General features: G+C 48.6%; 1 protein-coding gene across 6 annotated transcripts in view; it reads right to left on the bottom strand.

Moving 5' to 3' along the window:
• The window catches only part of MUS81 (MUS81 structure-specific endonuclease subunit), a 200,623-nt gene that overhangs the window by 25,152 nt on the left and 151,234 nt on the right, over positions 1-24,237 (bottom strand). For all 6 annotated transcript variants that reach the window (XM_088468346.1, XM_088468350.1, XM_088468348.1 and 3 more), the window contains exons 6-8: positions 22,565-22,645; positions 21,213-21,301; positions 9,975-10,145 (exon numbers count right to left, since the gene is read on the bottom strand). In XM_088468346.1, coding sequence (XP_088324472.1) covers positions 9,975-10,145; positions 21,213-21,301; positions 22,565-22,645 — 341 coding nt within the window. The remainder of the gene's footprint in view (positions 1-9,974; positions 10,146-21,212; positions 21,302-22,564; positions 22,646-24,237) is intronic.

Below are 24,237 nucleotides of genomic sequence, written 5' to 3'. Positions count from 1 at the left end.
GGCAATGGCGTTTTAAGAGAGGAAGGGGTCCGTGTGCACTCCCCGTGCGGGGTCCCCTCCTCTCTCCCCGGTGGCCGGCAGCTGACTGACACGGCTGGCCAATCACTGGAGCATTAGTAGACTCTGGGCACTAGAGTGTGCCCGGAGTATACTGCGCATGCGCAGGACACCGGAATAATGCCCGCAGTGGCCATTTTCCGGTGTTCTGAGCAGCGCTGACACCCAACGTGAGACCACAGACAGGTGAGTTTAAAATGATATGGGTGCAGGGTGTGCGGTGCACACACTGTGCTAATTATTGATACGCCACTGGGTATAGGATACATACTTTCTTTTCTCACTTCCTCTGAAGCCGATTTGCGATAGAGAGATTATTGCACATGAACACAAGGCCTAATTCAGATTTGGAATAGAGTAAGATCATACTTACCGACATTCCTGGGCAGCTTTCCGGGAGCAGCAGGAGGGGACCTGCTGCTCTCCTCTTCAGGGGGTCGGGGCCAGTCGATAGACGGCATAAGGCCCCGTCCCCTTTACAGAAAACACCCGCGATTCACGGGTCCGTGAAGAGGGGGCGGGGCTAAATGACGCAATTTGCACCATTTAGCCCCGCCCCTTCCCTACGGACCCGAAAATACCAGGTAAAATCTCTCCATCCTGCCCACTTCACTAGGAAATGGGCGAGATGCAGGAGATATGCCTACTCTTCAGGGGGTGCGGGGGGTTACCCGAAAAATCCTGAGCCTCCCGTGATTCCCGGGAGAGTAGGCATGTATGAGTAAGATAACAGGAGATATGGTAAGAACTTACCTTTGTTATCTCTGTTTCTACGAAGTCCATAGGGTTGACCTTGGGGTATAGCTGGATCTGGATCCACGGGCACCACGCAGTTAAAGCTTTCACTGCTCCCAGGATGCACTTGGGTCCGTCCTCCTCTATACCCCGCCCCCGAGCCACAGGCACCTCAGTTGGTAAGCAGCCAAGGCCGGAGGAGGAGACTAAACAGAGAGAAGGAAGACTGGAACACACAAGAAACCATACTCACAGAAATGGGAGACGGAAAACCGGTGACCAGTCACACAGCCCATTTGAAGCCAGGTGCGTCAGGGCGGGCGACCTGTGGACCCTATGGACTTCGAAGAAACAGAGATAACAAAGGTAAGTTCTTACCATATCTCCTGTTTTCTACTTCAGGGTCCATAGGGGGTCCACAGGGTTGACCTTGGGGATGTCCCAAAGCAGTTCAACTAAGGGCGGGGACGCTCCTGTGCAGAAAGGAGAATCCTGCGCCCAAAGGATGCATCCTGAGAGGCAAAGGTGTCAAACGCATAAAACCTCAAAAATGTCTGAATTGAAGACCAAGTGGCCGCCTTACATAGCTGAACAGCAGAGGCACCACGTCTAGCAGCCCAAGGACCCACAGACCGAGTGGAATGAGCCTTAACATAGGCTGGAACAGGTAAACGTTCCTGTATATAAGCCTCCCTAATAACAGAACAAAGCCAACGGGCTAACGTTTGTTTGTTGGCAGGCCAACCCCTCTTATGAAAACCAAAGAGGACAAACAAGGAATAGGACTTTCTTACAGAAGCAGTCCGATCAACATAAACTCTGAGAGCACGGACAACGTCAAATGAAGCCTCACCAGCTGTAAGATCAGGAGATTGAAAAGCTGGTACCACAAGTTCCTGATTGATGTGGAACTTAGAGACTACTTTAGGCAAAAACTCAGGACGAGTACGAAGCACGGCCCTGTCCTGGTGAAAAATTAGGAAGAGGGACTACATGAAAGTGCCCCCAACTAGGATACCCTCCTGGCTGAAGCAATTGCCAGGAGAAACACAGTTTTCAGTGTTAACCACTTGAGGTCAACGGACTCAAGAGGCTCAAAGGGAGGTCTCTGCAGGACCCGAAGAACCACCGCCAAGTCCCATGGAGCCACTGGAGGCACAAAGGGATGTTGAACCCTAAGCAAACCCTGGAAAAAGGTGTGAACATCAGGCAGGGTAGCAATCCGTCGTTGGAATCAAACAGACAGAGCCGATGCGTGAACCTTCAGGGAAGCAAGACGTAAGCCCAGGTCAAGACTTGACTGTAAAAATACCAAAATCCTAGAAACCCTGAACACCTGAGGATCAAAGTTTCTGGACTCACACCACTGAAAGTAAGTGTGCCACACTCTGGTGTAAATCCGTGCAGAGGCAGGCTTGCGCGCCCTCAGCATGGTACCGATGACAGAGGTTGAAAAACCCCGGGACCTTAAGACGGCTGTCTCAAGAGCCACGCCGTCAAAGACAGCCGACCCAGATCCGGGTAAAGGCAGGGCACCTGAGACAGCAGGTCCCGACGCTGAGGCAGAAGGAACGGAGCGTCTACAGACAAGCTCCTGAGATCGGAGTACCAAGGACATCTGGGCCACACTGGAGCCACCAGCAGAAACGTGCCCCCGTCCTGTTTGATTTTTCTGAGTACCCGAGGTAGCAGGGAGATCGGAGGGAACAGGTACGCTAGGTGAAACGTCCATTTCACCGACAGTGCGTCCTCTAGGCTTGCGCCTGCATCTCTTGTCCTTGAGCCGTACACGGGCAACTTGCAGTTGTGATGGGAGGCCATCAGGTCCAACTCCGGCAGTCCCCATTTGTCCACGAGAAGTTGAAACACCTCTGGGTGAAGCGACCATTCCCCGGGATGCACGTTGTGACGGCTGAGGAAGTCTGCCTCCCAGTTGAGGACTCCCGGGATGAAGACTGCCGAGATTGCCGGAAGGTGGCACTCCGCCCAAGCCAGGATCTGAGACACCTCTGACATTGCAGCTCGACTGCGAGTCCCTCCCTGGTGATTTATGTACGCTACCGCGGTAGCGTTGTCCGATTGCACCTGAACTGCTCTTTCGTGAAGAACGGTGCCTGACGACAGTAGAGCACGGTACACCGCCCGCAGCTCTAGAACGTTTATGGGAAGGGCGGCTTCCTCCGCCGGCCAACGGCCCTGAAGAGACAACGAGCCGGTCACTGCCCCCCAACCCCGGAGACTGGCATCTGTCGTAAGCAGAACCCAGTCCGGGATCCAAAAGGGGCGACCCTGGACGAGATGCGCTGACTGAAGCCATCACGCCAGAGACCGGCGAACTTCCGGGGACAAAACCAGCATCTGGGATAGGGATGAGGTAACCCGTTCCACTCAGATAGAATCTGCCACTGCAGGGGCCTGGAATGGAACTGGGCAAATTCCACCATGTCGAATGCCGACACCATGGACCCCAGGACTCTCACTGCTGAATGGACCGACACTCTGCCACTGCTCAGGCAACTGTGTATCCTCAGTTGTAAGGAGGACACCTTTTCCGGAGTCAAGAAAATCCTTTGTTGACCAGAATCCAGAAGTGCTCCCAGATGGACCATCCGTTGTGATGGGATCAAAGAGGACTTCTTCCAATTTATCAACCACCCGTGTGCTTGAAGACAAGCAATGGTCAGGTAGAGATATCGAAGAAGCACCTCCGGGGAGCTTGCCAGCAGCAGAAGATCGTCCAGGTATGGCAATAGCCGTATACCCTGACCCCGAAGGTGGGCAGCCATAACTGCCATCACCTTGGTGAACACCCTCGGAGCCTTGGAAAGGCCGAAAGGCAACGCCCGAAACTGGCAGTGATGGTTCAGGATAGCAAACCTCAGATACCGCTGATGTGCCGGTGCTATGGGCACATGGAGATAGGCGTCCTGGATATCGAGGGAGACCATGTAATCCCCGGGTTCCATCGCCAGAATGATGGAAAGTAACGTTTCCATCCTGAACCTGGGAACTCTGAGATATTTGTTCAGAGACTTCAAATTCAGGATAGGGCGATAAGAACCATTGGGTTTCTGCACCAGAAACAGAGTAGAATAGTACCCCGTCCCGTGCTGAGACTGCGGAACTGGAACAATGACCCCTGCTTGTAACAAAGATTCTATAGCTACCTGAATCTGGACAGCTTTGGTCTTGTCCAGAGAAGGACTCGCACAGAAAAACTGGCGGGGCGGCCTGAACCGAAAAGACAGGGCGTACCCCTGAGAGACTACTTCTCGAACCCAGGCATCCGTGGTGGTATTGTGCCAACACTGGGCGAATTGGAGAAGTCGGCCTCCCACTCTGGGGTCCCCCAGAGAGAGGTCCGTCCCATCAGGCAGCAGGTTTATCCTCCTGCTTGGAAAAAGGGCGCCGAGCACTCCATGCCTGCTTCTTGGGCTTGGGTGCAGCCTTGGTCACCGAATGTCTCGGGAAGGACTGACCCTTGGCCTTACCCTGAACCCGAAAGGACCGAAAAGGCAGAGCTCCGAACCTTAGCCGGCGCTGAACCTGAAGGAAGGAAGGCCGACTTGGATTTATCCAAGGTATCCACTATTTTGTCCAAGTCCGGACCAAATAGCAACTCACCATTAAAAGGCAATGCCTCCAGACCCTTTTTAGAGTCCGCATCTGCTCGCCAAGACCTCAGCCACAAGGACTGACAAGCAGACACAGCTGCAGCCGACACCCTAGAGGTCAGCAGACTAGCATCCAACAAAGCTTCCCCTACATAGGAAGCGGCATCCCTCATTTGTCCAATTAACGCTCTCTGGATCTCCGGAGCATCCTCTGGAAAAGTATCCTCCAAAGCGTTAGCCCAGCTCTCAATGGCCTTAGCCACCCATGAGATGGCCATGGACGGGCGCGCCACCGCCCCTGAAAGGGAGTAAATGGATTTCAAACATATCTCGACCTTCCTGTCTGTGGGAACCTTCAAAGAGGAAATAGACGGTAATGGGAGCGTAGCGCTCTTAATCAAGCGGGTGACGTGGGAATTCACAGCCGGTGGAGTTTCCCACTTCCTGCAATGCGCTTTAGGAAAAGGATAATTCGATGCCAACCTCTTTTGTGGTTGGAATCTCTTACTGGGCAACTGCCAGGCCCCCGCCATATGATCCGTCAACTGGTCAGACAAGGGAAAGACACTCGAGTTTCTTTAAAAAAACCTTAGCTTTTTTAAAGTTCGGGTACTTAGATTTCGGGGCCGGTGCATCATCCTCTATATGAAGGATAGCGCGCACCGCCCTAACCAATGCCGGCACATTAATGGAAGATTTAGTCTCCATCTCCTGGGCCGTGGCGTCAGAGTCAGTGTCTTCATGAACTTCTCCATCATCCGAAGACACATCCGAGTCTGACAGCTGCGCTGTTAGAGAACTCACAACCTGACGCTTGGGCGCCTTAGGGGGCAAATCACTCTGCAACATAGACTGAAAAACAGAGGATGAGGCCGCCAGACTCTGCACAGAGCTGGAGAGTACATCCACCCAAGGTGGAGGCGCTGCATGAGGATAACCCTGAAAAGGCACCATCGACTGCTGAGTCACAGGGGGGGACTGGACATACACAGGCACCCCCGCATAAGGACCCACAGTTTGAGACCCGGGGGGAGACTGCAATAAATGCGGAATACCCGGGGAATGGGGGATGTTAGGCTGGGACAACGCCCTAACAGGCACCGCAGCAGGCACCGCTAAACGGTCTGCAATAGATGCCAACACCTGGGAAAACATCGCCCAAGGAGGATCCTGTGAAATAGAGGGCACAGAGGGGCCAGGCACCAGCTGGCACCGCCCGCACAGACCATCCTGAGATAGATCCCCCCTATCAACTCCAGCAGCACAGCGTCTGCAGGAAAACAGCACAGGAGCTCCGGAGTGCTCAGTCTCCTCATCAGACATGATACAGAAATGCTCAATGAAAACGTATCACCAGAGGGAATATGGTGAAAACACCTCCGCACTCACAGCATGCAACACAAACAGCCCACAATATGGAACTGTGCAGCACACAACTGTATGTGACCGACCTCGCAAATACTTGATTTATACAAGCGAGGTCCACAGAAAAAAGCCCTTCCCCCACACACCTGTCAGGCCGTATGGAAAAGGAAAGGGATAGGTACAAGCTGACAGTAAGTTAGAAATAAGTCACAGACATCAGCACTAGCGAAAGTCACATACAATGCAGTAAGGATTTGAGTCACTGCACCTTCCGCTACAATCAACCTCCCAGATTCAGTGTCTGGGAGGGCTATAGCGCTGCGTACACTGTCCCTTTGCAGAGGAGAGGTACACAGGGGGACCGGTCCATGCACCGCCTGGGAGTCTGCGTTACAGCCTTGAAGATGGCCGCCGGAGACCTCTGAGGAGGAGTGGCCGCATGAAGAACAGCTCAGCGACGCCAGCACACGTGAGAGAAGGCGCGCTGAGCTGAGGGGAGGAGCCGCTAAACCAGGGAAGGCTGCCTCCCCTGGCTAGTAATTAACCCCAGGGACGCTGGTTCCCCTCCAGCCATTATTCCCTGGTGGTCCAGCGGACGCGCGGGATGTGCCTGCAGAGGAGGGAGCCCGCCGCCGCTACTAGCGCCGCCGGTCTGTCCCCAGAGACCGGCGGCTAGAGACTGCATTACCCCCGCGTGCAGCGCTGACATCGCTACATGCGGCTTACCTGAATCCCCGTGAGCCCGGCAGCAGTCAGTGGGAGGTCCCGGAGCCACGTTAGTACTGACTCCGGGGTCCCGCTGCGATCCCCAGATAAGTACTGGCGTCGCAGCGCCAGTGGGGTTGTAGGAGCGGCAGCGTGGACGTCCAGCTGGACAGTCTGATGCTGCCGCTCAGAAGAGTAAAAAATAAAACAATAAATCTTCTATCTTCTTAAAAATAAAGCTTAGGGGCTGTCATAAACAGCCCCACTGCGACAGGGTGACTCGACTCCGGCCGGGCACCAACTAAAACTGAGGTGCCTGTGGCTCGGGGGCGGGGTATAGAGGAGGACGGACCCAAGTGCATCCTGGGAGCAGTGAAAGCTGTAACTGCGTGGTGCCCGTGGATCCAAATCCAGCTATACCCCAAGGTCAACCCTGTGGACCCCCTATGGACCCTGAAGTAGAAACAGGAAGTAACTGTGCACCTGGATTAACCATGCTGCAATATAAGGGGTGTAAATACATACATTATTTTGCATATGGGGTAAATACCGGCTGCTTTTGCATGTAGCCCACAAATGCTGGACAGCTTTATTTAAACATTGCAGTTTAGATTTCAGGTTGTACAAACCCCTCCCAACTAAATCTCTCTGCACATTTTATATCTTCCCCACCTGCAGTGCAGCATGGTGTTACCAATAGGCACAGTAACTTGCTATATCTTACTCTATTCCCGACTCTGAATCGGGCCCTTAGTCCACATTTACTAATTTCTGTGTGCGCACCCAATACCTCCTTTTAATACCGGCCTGTCTTAGATATTTTTATGTATCAATACATATTTTTTATATTTCATAAGGAGATTGTAATCTGAACAACGATTGCATGGCTTCCTGGGGTCTGCCCCACACCTGAACACTACCATCAGCCCAAGACAATTCATCGGACCACACCACCTGTTGCCAGTCCTCCATGGTCCAATTAGCGACGTCATGAGCCCAAGGGAGGCTCTGTGTCCGATGTTGCAGTGTTAATAGGGGCACTCTGGTGGGTCTTCTGATGTGTGATTTTATTAAAATTGGAATGAAAAACACAAAACTATTGGGAACGATTATTTATTTTAACAATGTAGTCACTATTTTGCTCTCAGATTGTTGGTAGTGACCAGTCACGGCTTTGCACGGGAGCCAATTTCATCTCGCCACAGCCCCCTGCATCTTATAACAACCTATGCCATGTCACGACAGTCCCCAGCATCTCATCACAGCCTCCTGATTCTCACTCCTTCCCAATGCATCTCACCACAGGCCCATGCATCACACCACAGGCCTCTGCTTCTCACTACTGCCCTCCACATTTCAAAAGTGTCACCACAAGCCCCACAGCTGCTGCCCTGCAGCTGGCTGGGGCCCAGCCAATAGGATGTGCTGGGAAGGGCAGGAGGATTATGGATGAGAGATTTGTATTGCAGCTACTATAAGCATTATCAGCAGCATGTCCCCGGGCCTGGGGCACCTGTGCATATTTTTGCAGCCACCATGCGCACCCCTTCCCAGCTGCCAAATATGGTGATGAGCAGCGCTGACTTCTATGGGAGGTGCCTCCTGTTCATCAAGGGTGTGTGGCTGAGCAGGAACATCACGTTGGAGAGGGAGCACTTCACGGTGGAGAGAGTGGTGTCCGGAGTCCGCCTGCAGGTTCAGGGTAGGGATGGACATCGGAATCAGATGGTACTTAACCATCGATGTTTGTGTTACGATGGCAGTGTTTTTACCATTAGATGGTGGCAGTTCCATGTTTGCCATCATCGAATGGAAATTATTTGATGGTGTTCCGATGGTTGTTTGTTTTTATTAAATTCCTGATAGCTATGCCTCCCCTGGCTCCTTCCTGGCTACTGTGATTGCATCAGACCATCTTCATGGGTTCGTTGAAGGCAGTATCTCACTCTCTGGGCCTGATTCAGATTTAGGTATAGAGTAAGATACAGCAAGTATCTTTGTACCTTGACAAACCATGTTGCAACGCAAGGGGTACAAATACATACTTTTTTTTGCATGTAGGGTAAATACTGTCTGCTTTTGCATGTAGCCTACAAATGCTGGACAGCTTTATTTTTACACTGGAATTAAGATTAAAATCTGCCCCACCTGCAGTGCAGCACGGTGTTACTGAAGATTCACAGTTACTTGCTCTTTCTTACTCTATTCCCAAATCTGAATCAGACCCTCTGCCTGCTTCAGACGTGATCCTGCTCCAGTCCCTGACTCCCTCTCCACTCTAGGTTGCTGCTAAGCAACAGGGTACAATGCTAGCTCTGACTGGCTCTCACTTTGCTGTTTCAGCACTATGGGCAGCTGCTGTACTTCAACTTGAAGATTAGATTTTTTTTCTGTGACTGCTTCACTAAAATAGTCACTGCTCGGCTGCCTTTTGTCACAGATGAATGGTTCATACACCTAAACCTTCTTCAACCAATGCTGTATAGAATAGTGAAACCTCCATTAAAATCCATCAAGTGGTTCAAGAGATTAGCCCAAACAAACTGGGTATATACACAGTACTATTTTTCAGCAGGAACAAGCAGGAACTCAGTTCCTGAACCTCTCATTAAGTATGACAGGCCAAATTGTATTCCTCATAAGATAAGATAAGTATTTTTTTAAAGGCTCTTTTGAGTGCCTTCTTTTCTAAACACTATATACAGTATATGTATAAATGATATAAATGTATAAATGATATATAATGCATATATAATTGTTTTTCTATAGCTCCACCCCCAGTAGCCCCTCCCACAGTTCCTGAACCTATTTTTCCAGAAAAATATCCCTGTGTTTCTTTGCCAAGGCAGTAATATTACCTAGAGTAGGATTGTACTAACTTCATTTTGCACACACAAAAAGAGAAAAGACAGCCATTTTCTTGTTTCTCCCCTCCAAGCTGAATGTCCCCATTACATATTGTGTTCTTTCTCTTTCAAGATTGTTATTGCTGGGAAATTCCAGAAAGAAAGTTTCTGAAAACATGTAGGACCTACAATTATAATGGAGAAAAACAGGACTACAAAAATAATATATGACTGGAGCAAAATTCATTTAAAGACAGCTATGGAGATAAATATTAGATCGCCATTACTTTGTAGTGCTGTTCACATCTCCTGTTGTATGAATGTACTCTTAAATAGTATAATCTCATTTGGGATGAGATGTAAAGAGATTTATATTATCCTACACACAGAAGACGTCCTGTCCTGTGCACTGCAGCCTATCTCCCCCCAGATAGAAATGGCTGATCACAGTGAACATTAGGCAGCATTTAGTTATATGTAGTAGTTTAGCACATGTAGTGAAATACCAAAGGTACTGGCAAAAGTATAGGAACTTATGTCTGCGAGTGTTATAAGAGCATCTTATGTAATACGACGTGTGTTCTAGGGTTACAATGCCTATAATGAGGACATCCAATCCGTGAAATAGGTAAAAATATATTGGATTACTTACAGGGTAAATGGGATACTACTTTCTCTACAGGCCATTTTATCAGCATCCTCTATGTCTTCTTCTGGTGAGATGTCACCTACTTGTCTGCACCCATCACTTCTGTCATCGAGCACTTGCTCAGCAACCTCCAATCTCTGTGCGAGTTCAAGTCCTTTCTCTGTTAGGGAATATCTTTATAGAAGACAATGAGATTATTAATAGCTAAGTAAGAGGCCTTAAATTGTCAGTCCCCATCAGAGATATATACTTAATGCAACAGTGTTTCTGTAGTGTACTGGCTATGGTGCCCCTCTTTTGCAATGAACACTTGCTCTAGGATTTAAGTAGTATGTACTGTATTTTTTTATATTGCATCACAACGTACGGGTAGTACATTACAACATATTTGTCAAATATACTGGAAGCAATAGAAAATTTAAGGGTTAGAGTTTAACAGGAAAAAGGACCGAGATCTAAAGCTGGGTGCACAATCCAATGCTAGGCGAGTGCATACACACTTGCCAATCATTCTACCGATGTGTCTGCACTGTCAGCAATGATATCTGAATTTGCCAGCCCAATTGTGATATAAATCACCGCCGGGTACCTGCGGCATGTGTACGGGCGGTCGGCATACCGCCCATACACACAGCCAGATGCGCCAATATTTGCGGATATACCACCATTGGCTGTGCTGCACAGCCAACGCAATATTTGGGAACGACTGACGTGCTCATGATATATATCAGCCGTTCGATTGAACCCCCCGATATATTGTCCAGTTTATACCCAGCATTAGTAATCATTGGTAATGCAAGTGTAGTAGGAGCAATCAGGTCCAAAGATACATAAGATTATGGTGTTTTGAAATGACAATCAGCTCCTCTAAAAAAAGAACAGAAATATGGTTTTGTTCTTGTGCTTGTTATGTATGTGATTTGTTTCCAGTAGGGTAAAAATATCCCATGTATTTATGTCAACCAACTTGTTACATTACTTAGAGTACCATTTTGTCCCTATATAAAGCTGCTAAGTACGATTAAATGTTAGAGTGTCCCTCTATAACTGGGATGGGGAACCTCAGACCCGGGGGCCATATAAGGCCCTTGGAATCATTTGGTCTGGTCCTCAGAGATTTTCTCTGCTAGCGTCATCTGGCTAGCAGGGTGACTAGAATAGCACCCTGCAGCCAGAATCTATGCAGCAGTGCCACCTGGGGCATCCTTAGGAAGCTTCAGATGGTCACACCGTTGCCCTTACAGCTCCCCAGAGCATCCTCAGGATGCTCTGTGCATTGCTGTAATCACCAGGGATTGTGGCCCGCCCTTATGTGACAGCACATGGAGGGGGCGTGGCCTGGACAGGGCCCGCGAATAATGTTATATATATCAAATGGCCATCGGCAGAAAAAAGGTTCCCCACCCCTGCTCTATAATGAGAAGATGGACACGGCATACAGTACATAAGCATCTTCTGCAAGATGTGGAACCCATAGATGTATACGTGTTCTTCAGTACCACATGGGGGGTCACACTTTGCCTTTGCAGAGGATCAGCTTACATTATGACATCAGAGCAGCAGCTCAGATAGTAAGATAACCCATAGAATAGTAGGATAACCCCTGGTTGACTAGTAAAGTTGGCTGGAAGAGACTACCACCCACTCACTGACTAGCCTGCAGCCTCAGGATGCTCACTTTGGGGCTGATTCAGAGTTGGATGGATGTCTGTGCACGGAGCTAACTAATCTTTGCATACAGCACATGCGCAGATACGAATTTACTAATTTTTGCGTATTTCCTTCCTATTCTGGGTCGGACAGATCTGTCATACCGTGAAATTGGGTGTTTTGGGAGACAATTGGCCGGCAACAATGCGAGTGCACAGAACCACCTTGACTTGTGTGAGTACCACAGTTCCTGAACCTATTTTTCCAGAAAAATATCCCTGTGTTTCTTTGCCAAGGCAGTAATATTACCTAGAGTAGGATTGTACTAACTTCATTTTGCACACACAAAAAGAGAAAAGACAGCCATTTTCTTGTTTCTCCCCTCCAAGCTGAATGTCCCCATTACATATTGTGTTCTTTCTCTTTCAAGATTGTTATTGCTGGGAAATTCCAGAAAGAAAGTTTCTGAAAACATGTAGGACCTACAATTATAATGGAGAAAAACAGGACTACTGCGATTCTGAGTTGTGCGTACTGGGTAGTGATGCCCCTTTCTGACCTAGCATGGCGCTGGTGCAAGTGCAGTTACTAATGATGGTTGCAGGGGTTGGCATAACATCAGTGGGCAGCCGAGGTTTTCCTTGCAGAAGCACAAGCCCCCCATGAATTCTGGTATTAGCATAAGGTAAGTCAGTAAAACAGGCTTCCGCGGCTGCCAGCACCTACACCCACTTTACATGCCACTCAGAATCAGCCCCTCTGTCTTCAGAATTAATGAGAGGAGGATCATGGAGAGACATATAATCTTAGCATTCCCGCTAGGCTGTTTTAGCGGGGCGCGGCGCCCTGCCCTCCTTCTGGAGGGCAAAAAGCACCCTGCCCCCCAGAAAGAGGGCAAAAAGCGCCCTGCCCTCACAACCTGCGGGTGCCGTCTTCACCCGCGGGTCGTAGTATCCTGCGGGTGGAGAAATGTGCGGTGACCCGGTCACTGCCGGAGAATAGACGCCGGGCGCATGCGCCCGGCATCTATTCTCCCTGTCTGCAGAGCTTGGGGGCTGCCCGGTGTGTCCGTAGGTGCCTCGCATTCCGGATATTGGTAAATTTGGCAGAATCGCATCCCCCATAGAAACCAATGGGTGATGCGGCTGCCAGCGGCAATGGAGGAATCACAGCAGGTAACGGAGATATCTGCTGCAGTCCCTCCTTAATACATACGGAGGATACTTAGTATTTGAGGGAAACCCCCAAAAACTGGTGTTTTCGGGGATTTTACCTCAAATACACTTTGATAAATGGGCCCCATAAAGAGAAACAAAGAGGCTTTATATATGGTGCATGTTAGCAGAGAAGGCAGGACACAGAGCAGTATACACCCATGATTAGGATTACATATGCACTCCAAAAAATATACTGGTAGGTTAATTGGCTCCCCAGAAAATTGACCATAGTGTGTATGTGTGTGAGCATGTGGTAGGGAATATACAGCTCCACTGGGGGAGGGACAGATGCGAATGGTAAGAAATTCTCTGTAAAGCGCTGAGGAATATGTGTGCGCTATATAAATAACATGTATGTAACACGTAAAAATGATACCACACACATTAGAATATAAATGGCAACCATCAATGCAAAATAAATGGCAAACATACACCAGCCCTGAATCGCAGGCAGGGCTCAGGCAGAACTCAAATTGAGGAGTTTATGCACTAAGCCTTGGAAAGAAATAAAGCAGACAGAGATAAAGTACCAACTAATCAGCTCCTAACTGTCATTTTTCAAACACAGGGCCGTTTTCAATTAGAATAAAAAATGAGAGATATGGTAAGAACTTACCTTTATCTCTCTTTCTTCGAAGTCCATAGGGTCCACAGGGAGACCTTGGGGTTTAGGCGATGGCAAGGACATCTGGGCACCACACAGTTAATGTTTTCTCCCAGCATGCACTGGGCCTCTCCCTATACCCCGCCCCCAGGCCCAGAGGCACCTCAGTTCGTAACAAGCCAAAGGCCGGAGGAGGATAAAAGAGAGAAAAGAAAGTCTGGAACACTCAAGAATCACATTCTCACACAGGAGACGGAAAATCGGTGACCCGGTGACCAGAGCGAAGCCCATCTGAAGCAAGGAGCGTCAGAGTGGGTGCCCTGTGGACCCTATGGACTTCGAAGAAAGAGATAACAAAGGTAAGTTCTTACCAGGGTATACAATCGGGAAACCGGCTGCCTTAATACCGACAGCCGGCTTCCCGACTGTCATATCCCGGCGAGGGTGAAATGCCGGGCATTTATATCTAGACGACTGTCATCTCCCCGACGCCGGGAGACAGGCGATCGAAGGGATGCTGGGCGCCGCGAGCGGAAAGCCGCGGGAGGGGGGGGGGTTTAGGGCACCCGGGGGGGACTTAGGGTTAGGCACCCCCCGGGAGGGTTAGGCTAGGGGGAGGGAGGGTCACGGTTAGGCACCCCCGGGGGGGACTTAGGGTTAGGCACCACCCCCGGGGAAGGGGGGGGTTAGGCACTTAGAGGGGGGTTAGACACTTGGGGGGGGGGGGGTTAGGGTTAGGCACCCCTAAGAAGGGTTAGGGGGTTAGGTTAGGTTACTTTATACTTACCTTAGCGACGATCGGGATTTCCAGTGCTGTCGGGCTTCCGCTGCCGGGAACTCTACTTTTGTTGGCCAGGCGCTGCCGGGAATCGAACCCGATTCCCTTACCAGATCTCTCATTTTCTTCTTCAGGGTCCATATGCTCCACAGGGAGACCTTGGGGATGTCCCAAAGCAGTCCTTCAAGAGTGGAGACGCTCCTGATCTGACAGGAGAATCCGGCACCCGAAGGAAGCATCCTGAGAAGCAAATGTATCAGATGCATAGAACCTTAAAAAGGTCTGGACCATGTGGCTGCCTTACAAAGCTGAACAGCCGAGGCACCACGGTGAGCTGTCCACGAAGGACCCACAGACCAAGTAGAATGAGCAGTAACAGAAGGTGGTACAGGAAAGCCCTCTTGAGTGTAAGCCTCAGATATTGTCATATGAATCCACCTGGCCAATGTCTGTTTATTGGCTGGCCATCCCTTCTTGTGAAAACTGTAGACAAACAAGAAGGCCGATTTCCGAAGGGAACTGGTATGCTCCACATAAATCCTGAGAGAACGTACCACATCCAATAAGGCCGAAACAATAATTTCCTCATTAATGTGGAAAGTAGAGACCACCTTAGGAAGGAACCCAGGGCAAGTCCGAAGGACCGCCCTGTCCTGGTGAAATATCAGAAATGGGGAGTGATAGGAGAGCACCCCCAAGTCTGACACACTTCTGGCCGAAAAAATGGGCAGAACAAAAACAGGTCTTAGCTGTCAACCATTTGAGATCCACTGAGGCCAGTGCTTCAAATGGAGAGGTCTGAAGAGACCAAGGTCCAAACCTGCTTGAAGGAAAGCTAAAAGCCTAGGTATCTTAAATACCAGAGGGTCATAACCCCTGGGACGACACCCCTGAAAATAGGTATGCCACACTCTGTGATATATGTGAGCAGAGGCCGGTTTACATGCTCTGAGCATGGTATTGACCACAGAGCTGGAAAAACCTTTGGACCTTAAGAGGGAATTCTTAAGAGCCACGCCGTCAAAGACAGACGACTCAGAGGTTCGGGTAGAGGCAAGAACCCTGAGACAACAGGTCTGGACGTTGAGGCAACAAAAACAGAGTGTCAATAGAGAGACTCCGAAGATCTGAGTACCAATGTCTTCTGGGCCACGCTGGAGCCACCAGCAGGACCATTTCTACCTCTTGTTTGAACTTTCGAATGACCCGAGGAAGAAGGGAGACTGGAGGAAACAGGTACGCAACCTGGAAGGTCCACCTGACTGACAGAGCGTCGACCAGGAGTGCCCCAGCGTCTCTAGTCCTGGACCCGTAACTTCGCAGCTTGTGGTTGAGCCTGGTGAACACGAGGTCCACTTCTGGAAGGCCCCACTTGTCCACTAGGAGTTGAAACATCTCTTGGTGAAGAGACCATTCCCCTGGATGCACGTCGTGACGGCTGAGGAAATCTGCTTCCCAATTGAGGACCCACGGAATGAACACTGCCGATATGACTGGGAGATGGCCTTCCGCCCATGTTAGAATGCGTGACACCTCTGTCATCGCTGACTTTGAGTTCCTCCTTGATGATTGATGTAAGCCACTGTCGTGGCGTTGTCTGACTGAACCTGCACGGGTTTTCCGTGAAGTATGAGTCTGGCTTGCTTAAGGGCCCTGCAGACCACCCGAAGCTCCAATATGTTGATTGGTAGAACCGACTCCTCTGCTGTCCACCACCCCTGAAAGGAGTGTGGACGTGTCACTGCGCCCCAACCCCGGAGACTGGCGTTCGTAGTCAGGAGGACCCATTCCGGAAACCAAAACAGGCGCCCCTTGGTGAGGCGACATGCAGCCGCCAGGCAAGGGACAGACGCACCACCACCATCGTTTGTGCCTTTAGCCTATGGGTTAATCCGTTCTACCTGGAGAGATTGCGGAGTGGATCGATACTCCGTGACTGTGGAGGCATCTGCGTACTCACGTCTGCATGGTGGAGATCTTTTTTGCGGTCAGAAAGATTCTCTGCTGTTGGGAATCCAACAGAGCTCCTAGATGGAGCATCCTCTGAGATGGAGTCAGGGAGGGCTTTGTCCAATTGATCAACCATCCGTGAGCCTGAAACACAGACACTATCAGCTGTAGGTGGTGTTGAAGTACCTCTGGAGACCCTGCCAACAATAAGAGGTCATCCAGGTAAGGCAACAGCCGAACCCCCTGATGCCGTAGATGGGCTGCCATGATAGCCATAACTTTGGTAAACACTCGAGGAGCTGTGGAGAGACCAAACGGCAGCGCCCGAAATTGGAAATGTTGTTGCTGTATAGCAAAACGGAGGAAACTTTGGTGAGATGAAGCAATTGGAATATGCAGGTATGCATCCTGAATATCCAGCGATACCATAAAATCCCCGGTTCTTTAGCCAGTATAATTGAGCGGAGGGTTTCCATCCCGAACCGAGGTACCCTGAGGAATCTGTTCAGGCACTTGAGATTGAGGATAGGCCAACATGATCCGTTCGGTTTTCGGACCAGAAAGAGATTGGAGTACTAACCCGTTCCTCTTTGAGGAGAGGGGATTGGGATGACAATTCCTGCTTGAAGCAAGGATTGTATCACTTTCTGGATTTGTAATGCCTTGTCTTTGTCTGACAGAGGGCTTGTGCAGAAGAATTGCTGGGGAGGCCTTCTGCAGAAGGCAAGGGCGTACCCGTGAGAGACCACTTCTCTTACACAAGTGTCTGTTGTGGTCTGGCACCAGCACTGGGCGAACTGAAGAAGTCGGCCTCCCACCTTGGGATCCCCCAAGGGGAGGCCCGTCCCGTCAGGCTGAGGACTTGTCATCAGACTTGGCCGCAGGACGTCTGGTACTCCAGGCCTGCTTCTTGGGCGTGGTAGTCTTTTTAAGGGCTGACTGTTTAGGAAAGGACTGACCCTTAGGCTTACCCTGGAGCCAAAATGACTGAGAGGACGAGGTCCGAGATCCTGAAGAAGTAGATGCCGAAGGCAGACACGCAGACTTAGCTGCTGCCAACGTATCCACAATCGTGTCCAGGTCTGGGCCAAACAAGATCTTACCAATATAAGGCAAACACTCTAATCCTTTCTTAGAGTCCGCGTCCGCTCTCCAAGAGCGCAGCCATAAGGAACGGCGAGCTGACACCGCAGCAGCCGGAATCCTGGAGGATAAAAAGGGTGACGTCCATAGCCACCTCAGTGATATATTTAGCCGAATCACGGAGGTTACCCACCCGAGTCACCAGTGTGGTAGCATCTTATGGAAAAGACTCCTCTAGGGAGCCTGCCCAGAACTCCATAGCCTTGGCCACCCAGGAGATAGCCATAGCTGGTCTGGAAACTGCTCCTGAAAGAGAATACATTGACTTTAAACATTCCTCTACCTTCCTATCCATGGTCCTTTAAGGAAGAAATGGATTGCATAGGTAGAGTAGCACTTTTTATTAAGCACATCACATGAGAGTCCACCGCCGGAGGCGATTCCCATTTAGTACAATGTTCCTCAGGAAAAGGATAGGCATAAGCCAGGCGTCTTTGAGGCTGAAGTCGCTTCCCAGGCGATTTCCACGCCACTTCCATATGCTCCACTAGCTGGACAGGTAATTAACCCTCCTCTATGACTAGGGCTGAATGAACCGCACATATCAGAGCTGGATTATTGATTTAGGGCCTGATTCAGACCCACTCGCAAGCGGCTGTCCGCTCGCAAGTGGGTCGATGTTCTGCACTGAGCATGCGCACGACGGAGGGAGCTTCGTCGTGCGCATGCGCCAGACGCGACGAGCGAAGGACTTTCCTTCGCTCGTTGTGTCTGATCAAAGGGGGCGTGCTGTCGATGTTGATTGACAGTACGCCCCCTTTGGTGGGCGTGCCTCCCTGACGGGGGCGTTCCTAAGGGAACGCCTACCGTCAGAAGCCGGCCCACTGACATCACTAGTGATGTCAGTGGGAGTGATTTTGGCTCTGATAGAGCCAAAATCACTCCGGGCCTTGCGGTTGAAAACCTCAACCGCAGGCTCCGGCTCGCAGTTTCGATGGTCGCGATGGTCAAGACCATCGCGGCCATCAAACTGCACGCTCGTATAGGCTGTGGGTGGTGACCCACAGCTATACGAGCGTCCAGGAGGACGCTCCATAGTTATGGAGGACGGCCCTCATTCAGAGCGTGCGCTCTGCTCAGCGCGTACGGCTCTGAATGAGGGCCTTAGACTCCTCCTCTCGCTGAGATGGCTCAGAGTCATCCCTCCTCTACCATCTCTCCGGTATCAGTGTCATCATCATCCTATTGTGTAGACAGTGAAGCCGATCTAAGGGGTTTATCCCCCTGCAGCATAGCCTGAAGGGTAACAGAGGTATCAGTCAGGTTCTGCACTGTAGTAGACAGTGCATCCATCCATGGCGGTGGCACAGATTGAACCGGCATGGGTGAAATCTGTAAGGGCTGGCCCTGTGAGGGAAAACCGCCTGCTGTGTGAACCCCATCTGGGGAAACACATGGGGTGCTGCCCATCGCCCCGCCATGGTAGTTAATGCCTGAGCAATGCGTAGTAGTTGGGACTACAGAAGGGGCTGGAGGATTATGACCCTCTAAGACCCAATCCCCCACACCTAGTTCCGCAGCACAAGATTTACATGACTTGATCAGGACTGGAGTGGAATCGTGCACATCATCCCCACTATCAGACATAGCAATGATGGAAGTGTACACATGTTCGTGACAAACCACACAATAAAAAAAAATATATATATTATATATATATATTATATACATATATATATATATATATATATATATACATACATACACACACGTACATATGTACATACATACACACTGTATATATAAAAATGTGAGGCATAATAAATACCCTGACTTGTAATTGTAAGGGTTCAGAAAGTAGAGGTATGTAGGGGGACCCAGGCTCCGCGTTCCTCAAAGATCTGCGACTTTGGCAGGGAGAAAATGGCCACCAGAGACCTCAGAAGGGACGTTCTGGTGAGAGGAGTGCTGCTACAGCTTAGCCAGACCGCAGTGGAAAGGTGCGCTGTGCAGCGGGGAGGAGCCGGCTGTAAACAGGGAAGGCTGCCTCCCCTGGCCGGCGATTAACCCTTAGAATGCTGGAAGCACAGACTTTATGTTTACTGCGCTCCAGCACAAATTCCCCCAGGTTATCATTGTGGAAGCGCAGGTTTCCAGGCCTGGCTCCACTGCCGTCATCCCCCTGGTCCGTTCCCTGAGACCGGGGGGGATGGATCCGCTGTGACATTACCTGCCTCCCCATAAATCTAGCTGCAGTACAGGGAGTCCCAAGGGGTCTGGCTAGCAAAGACCCTGGGCTCCCGCTGCGGTCCCCGGATCAGTACCGGCGTCTCAGCACCGGCGGGGTGTAGAGCGTCAGCGCAGACGTCCCTCTGGACTGTTCGAGTTGTCCACTAGTAAAAACAATCAGCAGAAATCAGTAGAAATCTTCAGGGGCTGTTACACAGCCCCCTGCGTGACAATGACCCGAAACTGAGGTGCCTCTGGCCTGGGGGCGGGGTAAAGGGAGAGGCCCAGTGCAACCTGGCAGAAAAAATTAACTGCGTGGTGCCCTTGCCATCAACCTAAACCCCAAGGTGTCCATGTGGAGCCTATGGACCCTGAAGAAGAAAAGCCGTTTTCCGCGAAAAAGTATTGCCTATTGCGTCTTTTCGCCAGGTCGGAACTTATAGATCTATTTGTTTTCTCTCACAGGAGATACATGACTGAGTCAAATATAAGATACTATGTTTCTTTAAAGAGACACATTGATTGATTGCTACAATTGAGAATCTTGGATTTCTGGTTTAGATATTCATTTCTATTCTATTTATGTCATGATGCTTTATTAAATTTTTTTTTCTTTATTTTTAGTTTCTATATTTATGTGCCATATATATGTATTTATTAATATTTTGATATTTTATTAAAATTTTGATACTATTCCTAGCAGCGCAAGACCTGTGTGTGTTTTTTCTTGTCTTTCTATCATGGAACTCTCACAGTAAGTTCCTCTACGCCTTGCAGCACTAGGAATATTTATTATATATGATCTATCTAGATTGTGTCAACAGCGCTTTGTTTAAATATTAAATTTTTTTGCCTATCCTCCCGATTTGGTCGGGAGCCTCCCGAATATCGGGTGCCGCTCCCGTCCCCCCAAAAAGGCAGGCAAGCCTCCCGGCTGCCCCCTCCGCCCCCCCCCTCAACTACTACAAGAAATCCACGCGGCGGGGGGCCCGAATCGCTTCATCGTGGCTCCGCCCCCTGCTTCACAATGCCAATATTTTTGGCATTGTGAAGAGGGGACGGAGCCACGATGACGAGATCGTGTGGCTCCGCCCCCAGCCCCACCCCTAAAACCGTGTCATCGCCCGGCCACGCCCCCACTGTGCACAGACATTCAGCTCCCTCCCGGAAGGAGGGAACTGAATGTCGGCATGTATGCTTTTAACTCTCTCCATGGCTTAGTACATAGACACCAAAGCTTGCCAACTTCAACATAACCTTAGTATACTCAGAGGAAATAGAGATCCAAAAATCCAGGTAGAATGACTTCATACGTACAAGTAACATAAATTGCTCTTTGTTATAAAGCATTGGACATGCATGGTTTATCATTTACTCAGTGAAGCAGGGTCTGGCATATAGTAAACATGCCGTAAGTGAGGTTTGTGAATGACTATGCAGTATTAATGATAAGGAGTGAGTCACATAACACGTCATGTGTGGTTATCCAGGTAGGAGACACAGACGTCAGTGTAAATAAAGACGCCTTCCATACACAGTGAGTTGTAGATATGTCAGTTCATGTTTGTGGAGCTTGGCTGTCATCATACAGGAAAGTGGTAGGAAAACTTCATAACAAGTGCTTTCCTATGCTAAGGTGCTAAACGAGCCACAATCCACTCCAAGCTTTACTGAAAGGGTTAATATTGGTGTTACCTACAGAAGCTTTGTAAAAAGACTCCGTGTGTTACCTGGCTGGGGTGTGAGTCTTGATGACCAAATCCTTCTGGATTAATGTACTAACAGAGGACCAGGCTGTATACCTATTGCTGGGGTCAGTCTGTACAGGAGAACAAAGAAAGCTTTATACAAGTGTGCAGGAACATGAAACAGACTAAGGTTACATTTTGAAGATACGAATGCACACAGAAAACTCAAATTATGATATATGAACAAACCTGGCATAATTTATAGGAACACCAAACTTGGTGATTGTACTAAAACAAAATATTGTATATTAAGGTGGAAAAAAGGTGCTGGAAAATAATAAAAATAAAAGAGAAATGTGAGGAAAAAATAGTGTAATGGCATAAAACTAAATCTTACAGTGCTGCTTATGTGTCCAAAGATCTTTTGTGTAAAAAATAACCTTAGTGGCAATCATTACAAAGTGTACCTTAATAAATAAAACTCTTAAAAGACATAAAAAAAATAATGTAATACAGCAAATAGAATCTTACTTCTCCTACACTAGTGAACTTATAAAAAAAATTTATTCTTTAATTGGAACCACAAAATTCTATTATTTAACGACTGTATAGCACATGTCAGCTTCAGAGGTGAATCCACAATCCGCCAATCAGAAGTGGCGTGCTAATGCTGGTAACCCTCGGGAACCTGCAAGTGATATGTGTGACAGGGGTATCTGCGTTTCTGTGCGGGTCGGCCTACAAACTAAAGCAACACGCCCTTCCTATGTTCGGCCTGCTTAAGACCTCCCTTCCCATTCCACCTCTCCAGTCATAAGTAGGTATAAGCGTCAGATGTGAACTAACTAGCATACACACGTAAGTGCACCGCTTCTATTGTGCATATATGCTGTGCGGAAAAGCATATTAAACGCTAAAGAAATGGGTACTTTATTTATATAGCGAGGTGAAGGTCACACATTCCAAATAACATTCTGTATATTATTTTACATGCAATTCTGTAGTTGTATTTACATCCTCTCTAGTCGTGATATCATTTATGGTTTTACAAATGCAAAGTGTCTGAATGTCTGCAGCCTGTAAAGCACTTACTGACGTGCTCTCTTATATGCGCTTCAAGCACATTATTTGTCAGTACTGTAAAGAAGCATTGAGTGTTTTAGATTCTAACAGGTGATTTAGGTATCTGAGAATGGATGTTCCCATACACCCACACAATATCTATTTTGGGGCAGTGATATTATACTTAAAAGATGCTTTACCCTTATATGGATAAATGTCAGGTCAGTGAGTGTTCTTGCTGAAGGATTTATAACAGGGGATGGCAGGATACCATATTTCATGATTTAATAGTGAGTGAGAAGATGCTTATAGGATCTACATAGTCTTCTTACCAGAGTGAATGACTTGTCGCACAGAGACTGAGCATCTCTCTGCAACTCTGCCTTGGTCATGTAACCTTTGGAATTTGGATTCTGCAAAATATAAAATAAATAAAAAGATAATTAGACCAGTATTTATGGTGCCTTCTTCTGCTAGGCAAGCTGTGGAATTACTTCCAGCCATTCACATGATAGTAAGTGCAGTTTCTTTATCTGAAATGCAGGCCGCAGATTCCAAGCTTCCTGTATTGCAGGAGCCAGTCTTAGGAGCAAGATATAAAATCTTGCTGGTACAAACAAATCAATTCAGTTATAATAAATTAAGTAAGACTGAAATATTAAGATTTAACTTAAATTTTTGCTCTGGGTTTTCGATGTACTTCGGTTATCTGATTGTATCTTCCAATTACTGTGCCACAATCTTACTACACTGTGTAATGTTATTATTTCATGGTCTCTCAATGTCATCATTCTGACAAAGTGACTGTCGACATGTTAAATGTCGACATTCTGCCGTCTACAATCAGAATATTGACTTTATAGGCACTGTTGTCAATGACTGATATATTCTCTGTAAAGCACATTTCAGTCAGTAATGTGTCCTTATCACCCCTGGGAACAAGGCCTAAAAAGTGGGAGAGGAATGTGAGGACATGGGATGTGTGTTACAAATTTACTGGCAGCATCTCAGTCATTGCAGAGATCAATTTACTTTTTAGTCCTTTTGTGTCCCCCATCCGTCTCCTAGTGTATGTGTGATCATTCTCAGGACACACATTTTCATTAGCATGTCTATTATGTACTGTAATAATGTAAGTTATTGAAATGTTTAATACTGGATAAGCCTTGATGTTAGCCTGGTCCATATGTCTGTGTTAGAGCAAGGTGACACCTCCCAAAACAAAAGACCCTCTAAGTTAATTCCCACCTCCCCAGCGGACGCTCAGGATTTACTCCTCCTTCCATTTGCCTGTTTTGTGCTTCACGTGAACCTGGTAGACTGAACGGAACCATCCCAGCAGGTGTTCGTCAGGGAAGTAATACCCAGAGGAGGTAGGAGAAAGTGACAGCATAAGGGACTCGCACCAATCAGGAAACGGTGCAACCCCTCCTGGGAGGTCACAATATCGTGGGAAATTGGAAGATTTTAAAACAGGTCACTGAAGGTAACTCCACATGTTAGTCGCTGACTTTGGCTAAGAGGCCTCGCTCTGCCAAGGTGCTAGTGGAACGCATCACCAGTTCTGTGGATTTATACTTGGAAATTCTGCAAGGACCTATACGCTATTCATTGCTGTGTGTTCTGTGATTAGCTTCTACTGCATGGGGTCCTGGAAATGCTTGATTGTACCCAGGGACTATCACTGCTGTGTGATCTCTGATAGTTTCTACGTGTGGGGTCCTGGAAGTGATTGAGTGGACATACGCTATGCACTGCTGCGTGATCAGTGATAGTTTCTACTGTGGGGACTGAGGGTCTCTAGCTATTTCGTGGAATTGTTCTGGGACATTATACTCTACTGGGACTGCCTCTGTCTGGACTGCTACCTGTTTATTGCCCGTTCACTGGATTTACTGCTTGTCCTGACATATTATCTATTTCTGTGTGCTGTGGAAAAATAAACCATCACGTTGGTTTCATCTGCTCGGTGTCTGGGTGATTGAGTGAACCCCGTATCCTCACA

This window comes from Taudactylus pleione, unplaced genomic scaffold, assembly GCF_031769625.1.
Source record: "Taudactylus pleione unplaced genomic scaffold, aTauple2 ptg000085l, whole genome shotgun sequence".
NCBI lineage: Eukaryota > Metazoa > Chordata > Amphibia > Anura > Myobatrachidae > Taudactylus > Taudactylus pleione.
This window is presented reverse-complemented; position numbering and strand designations above follow the sequence as displayed.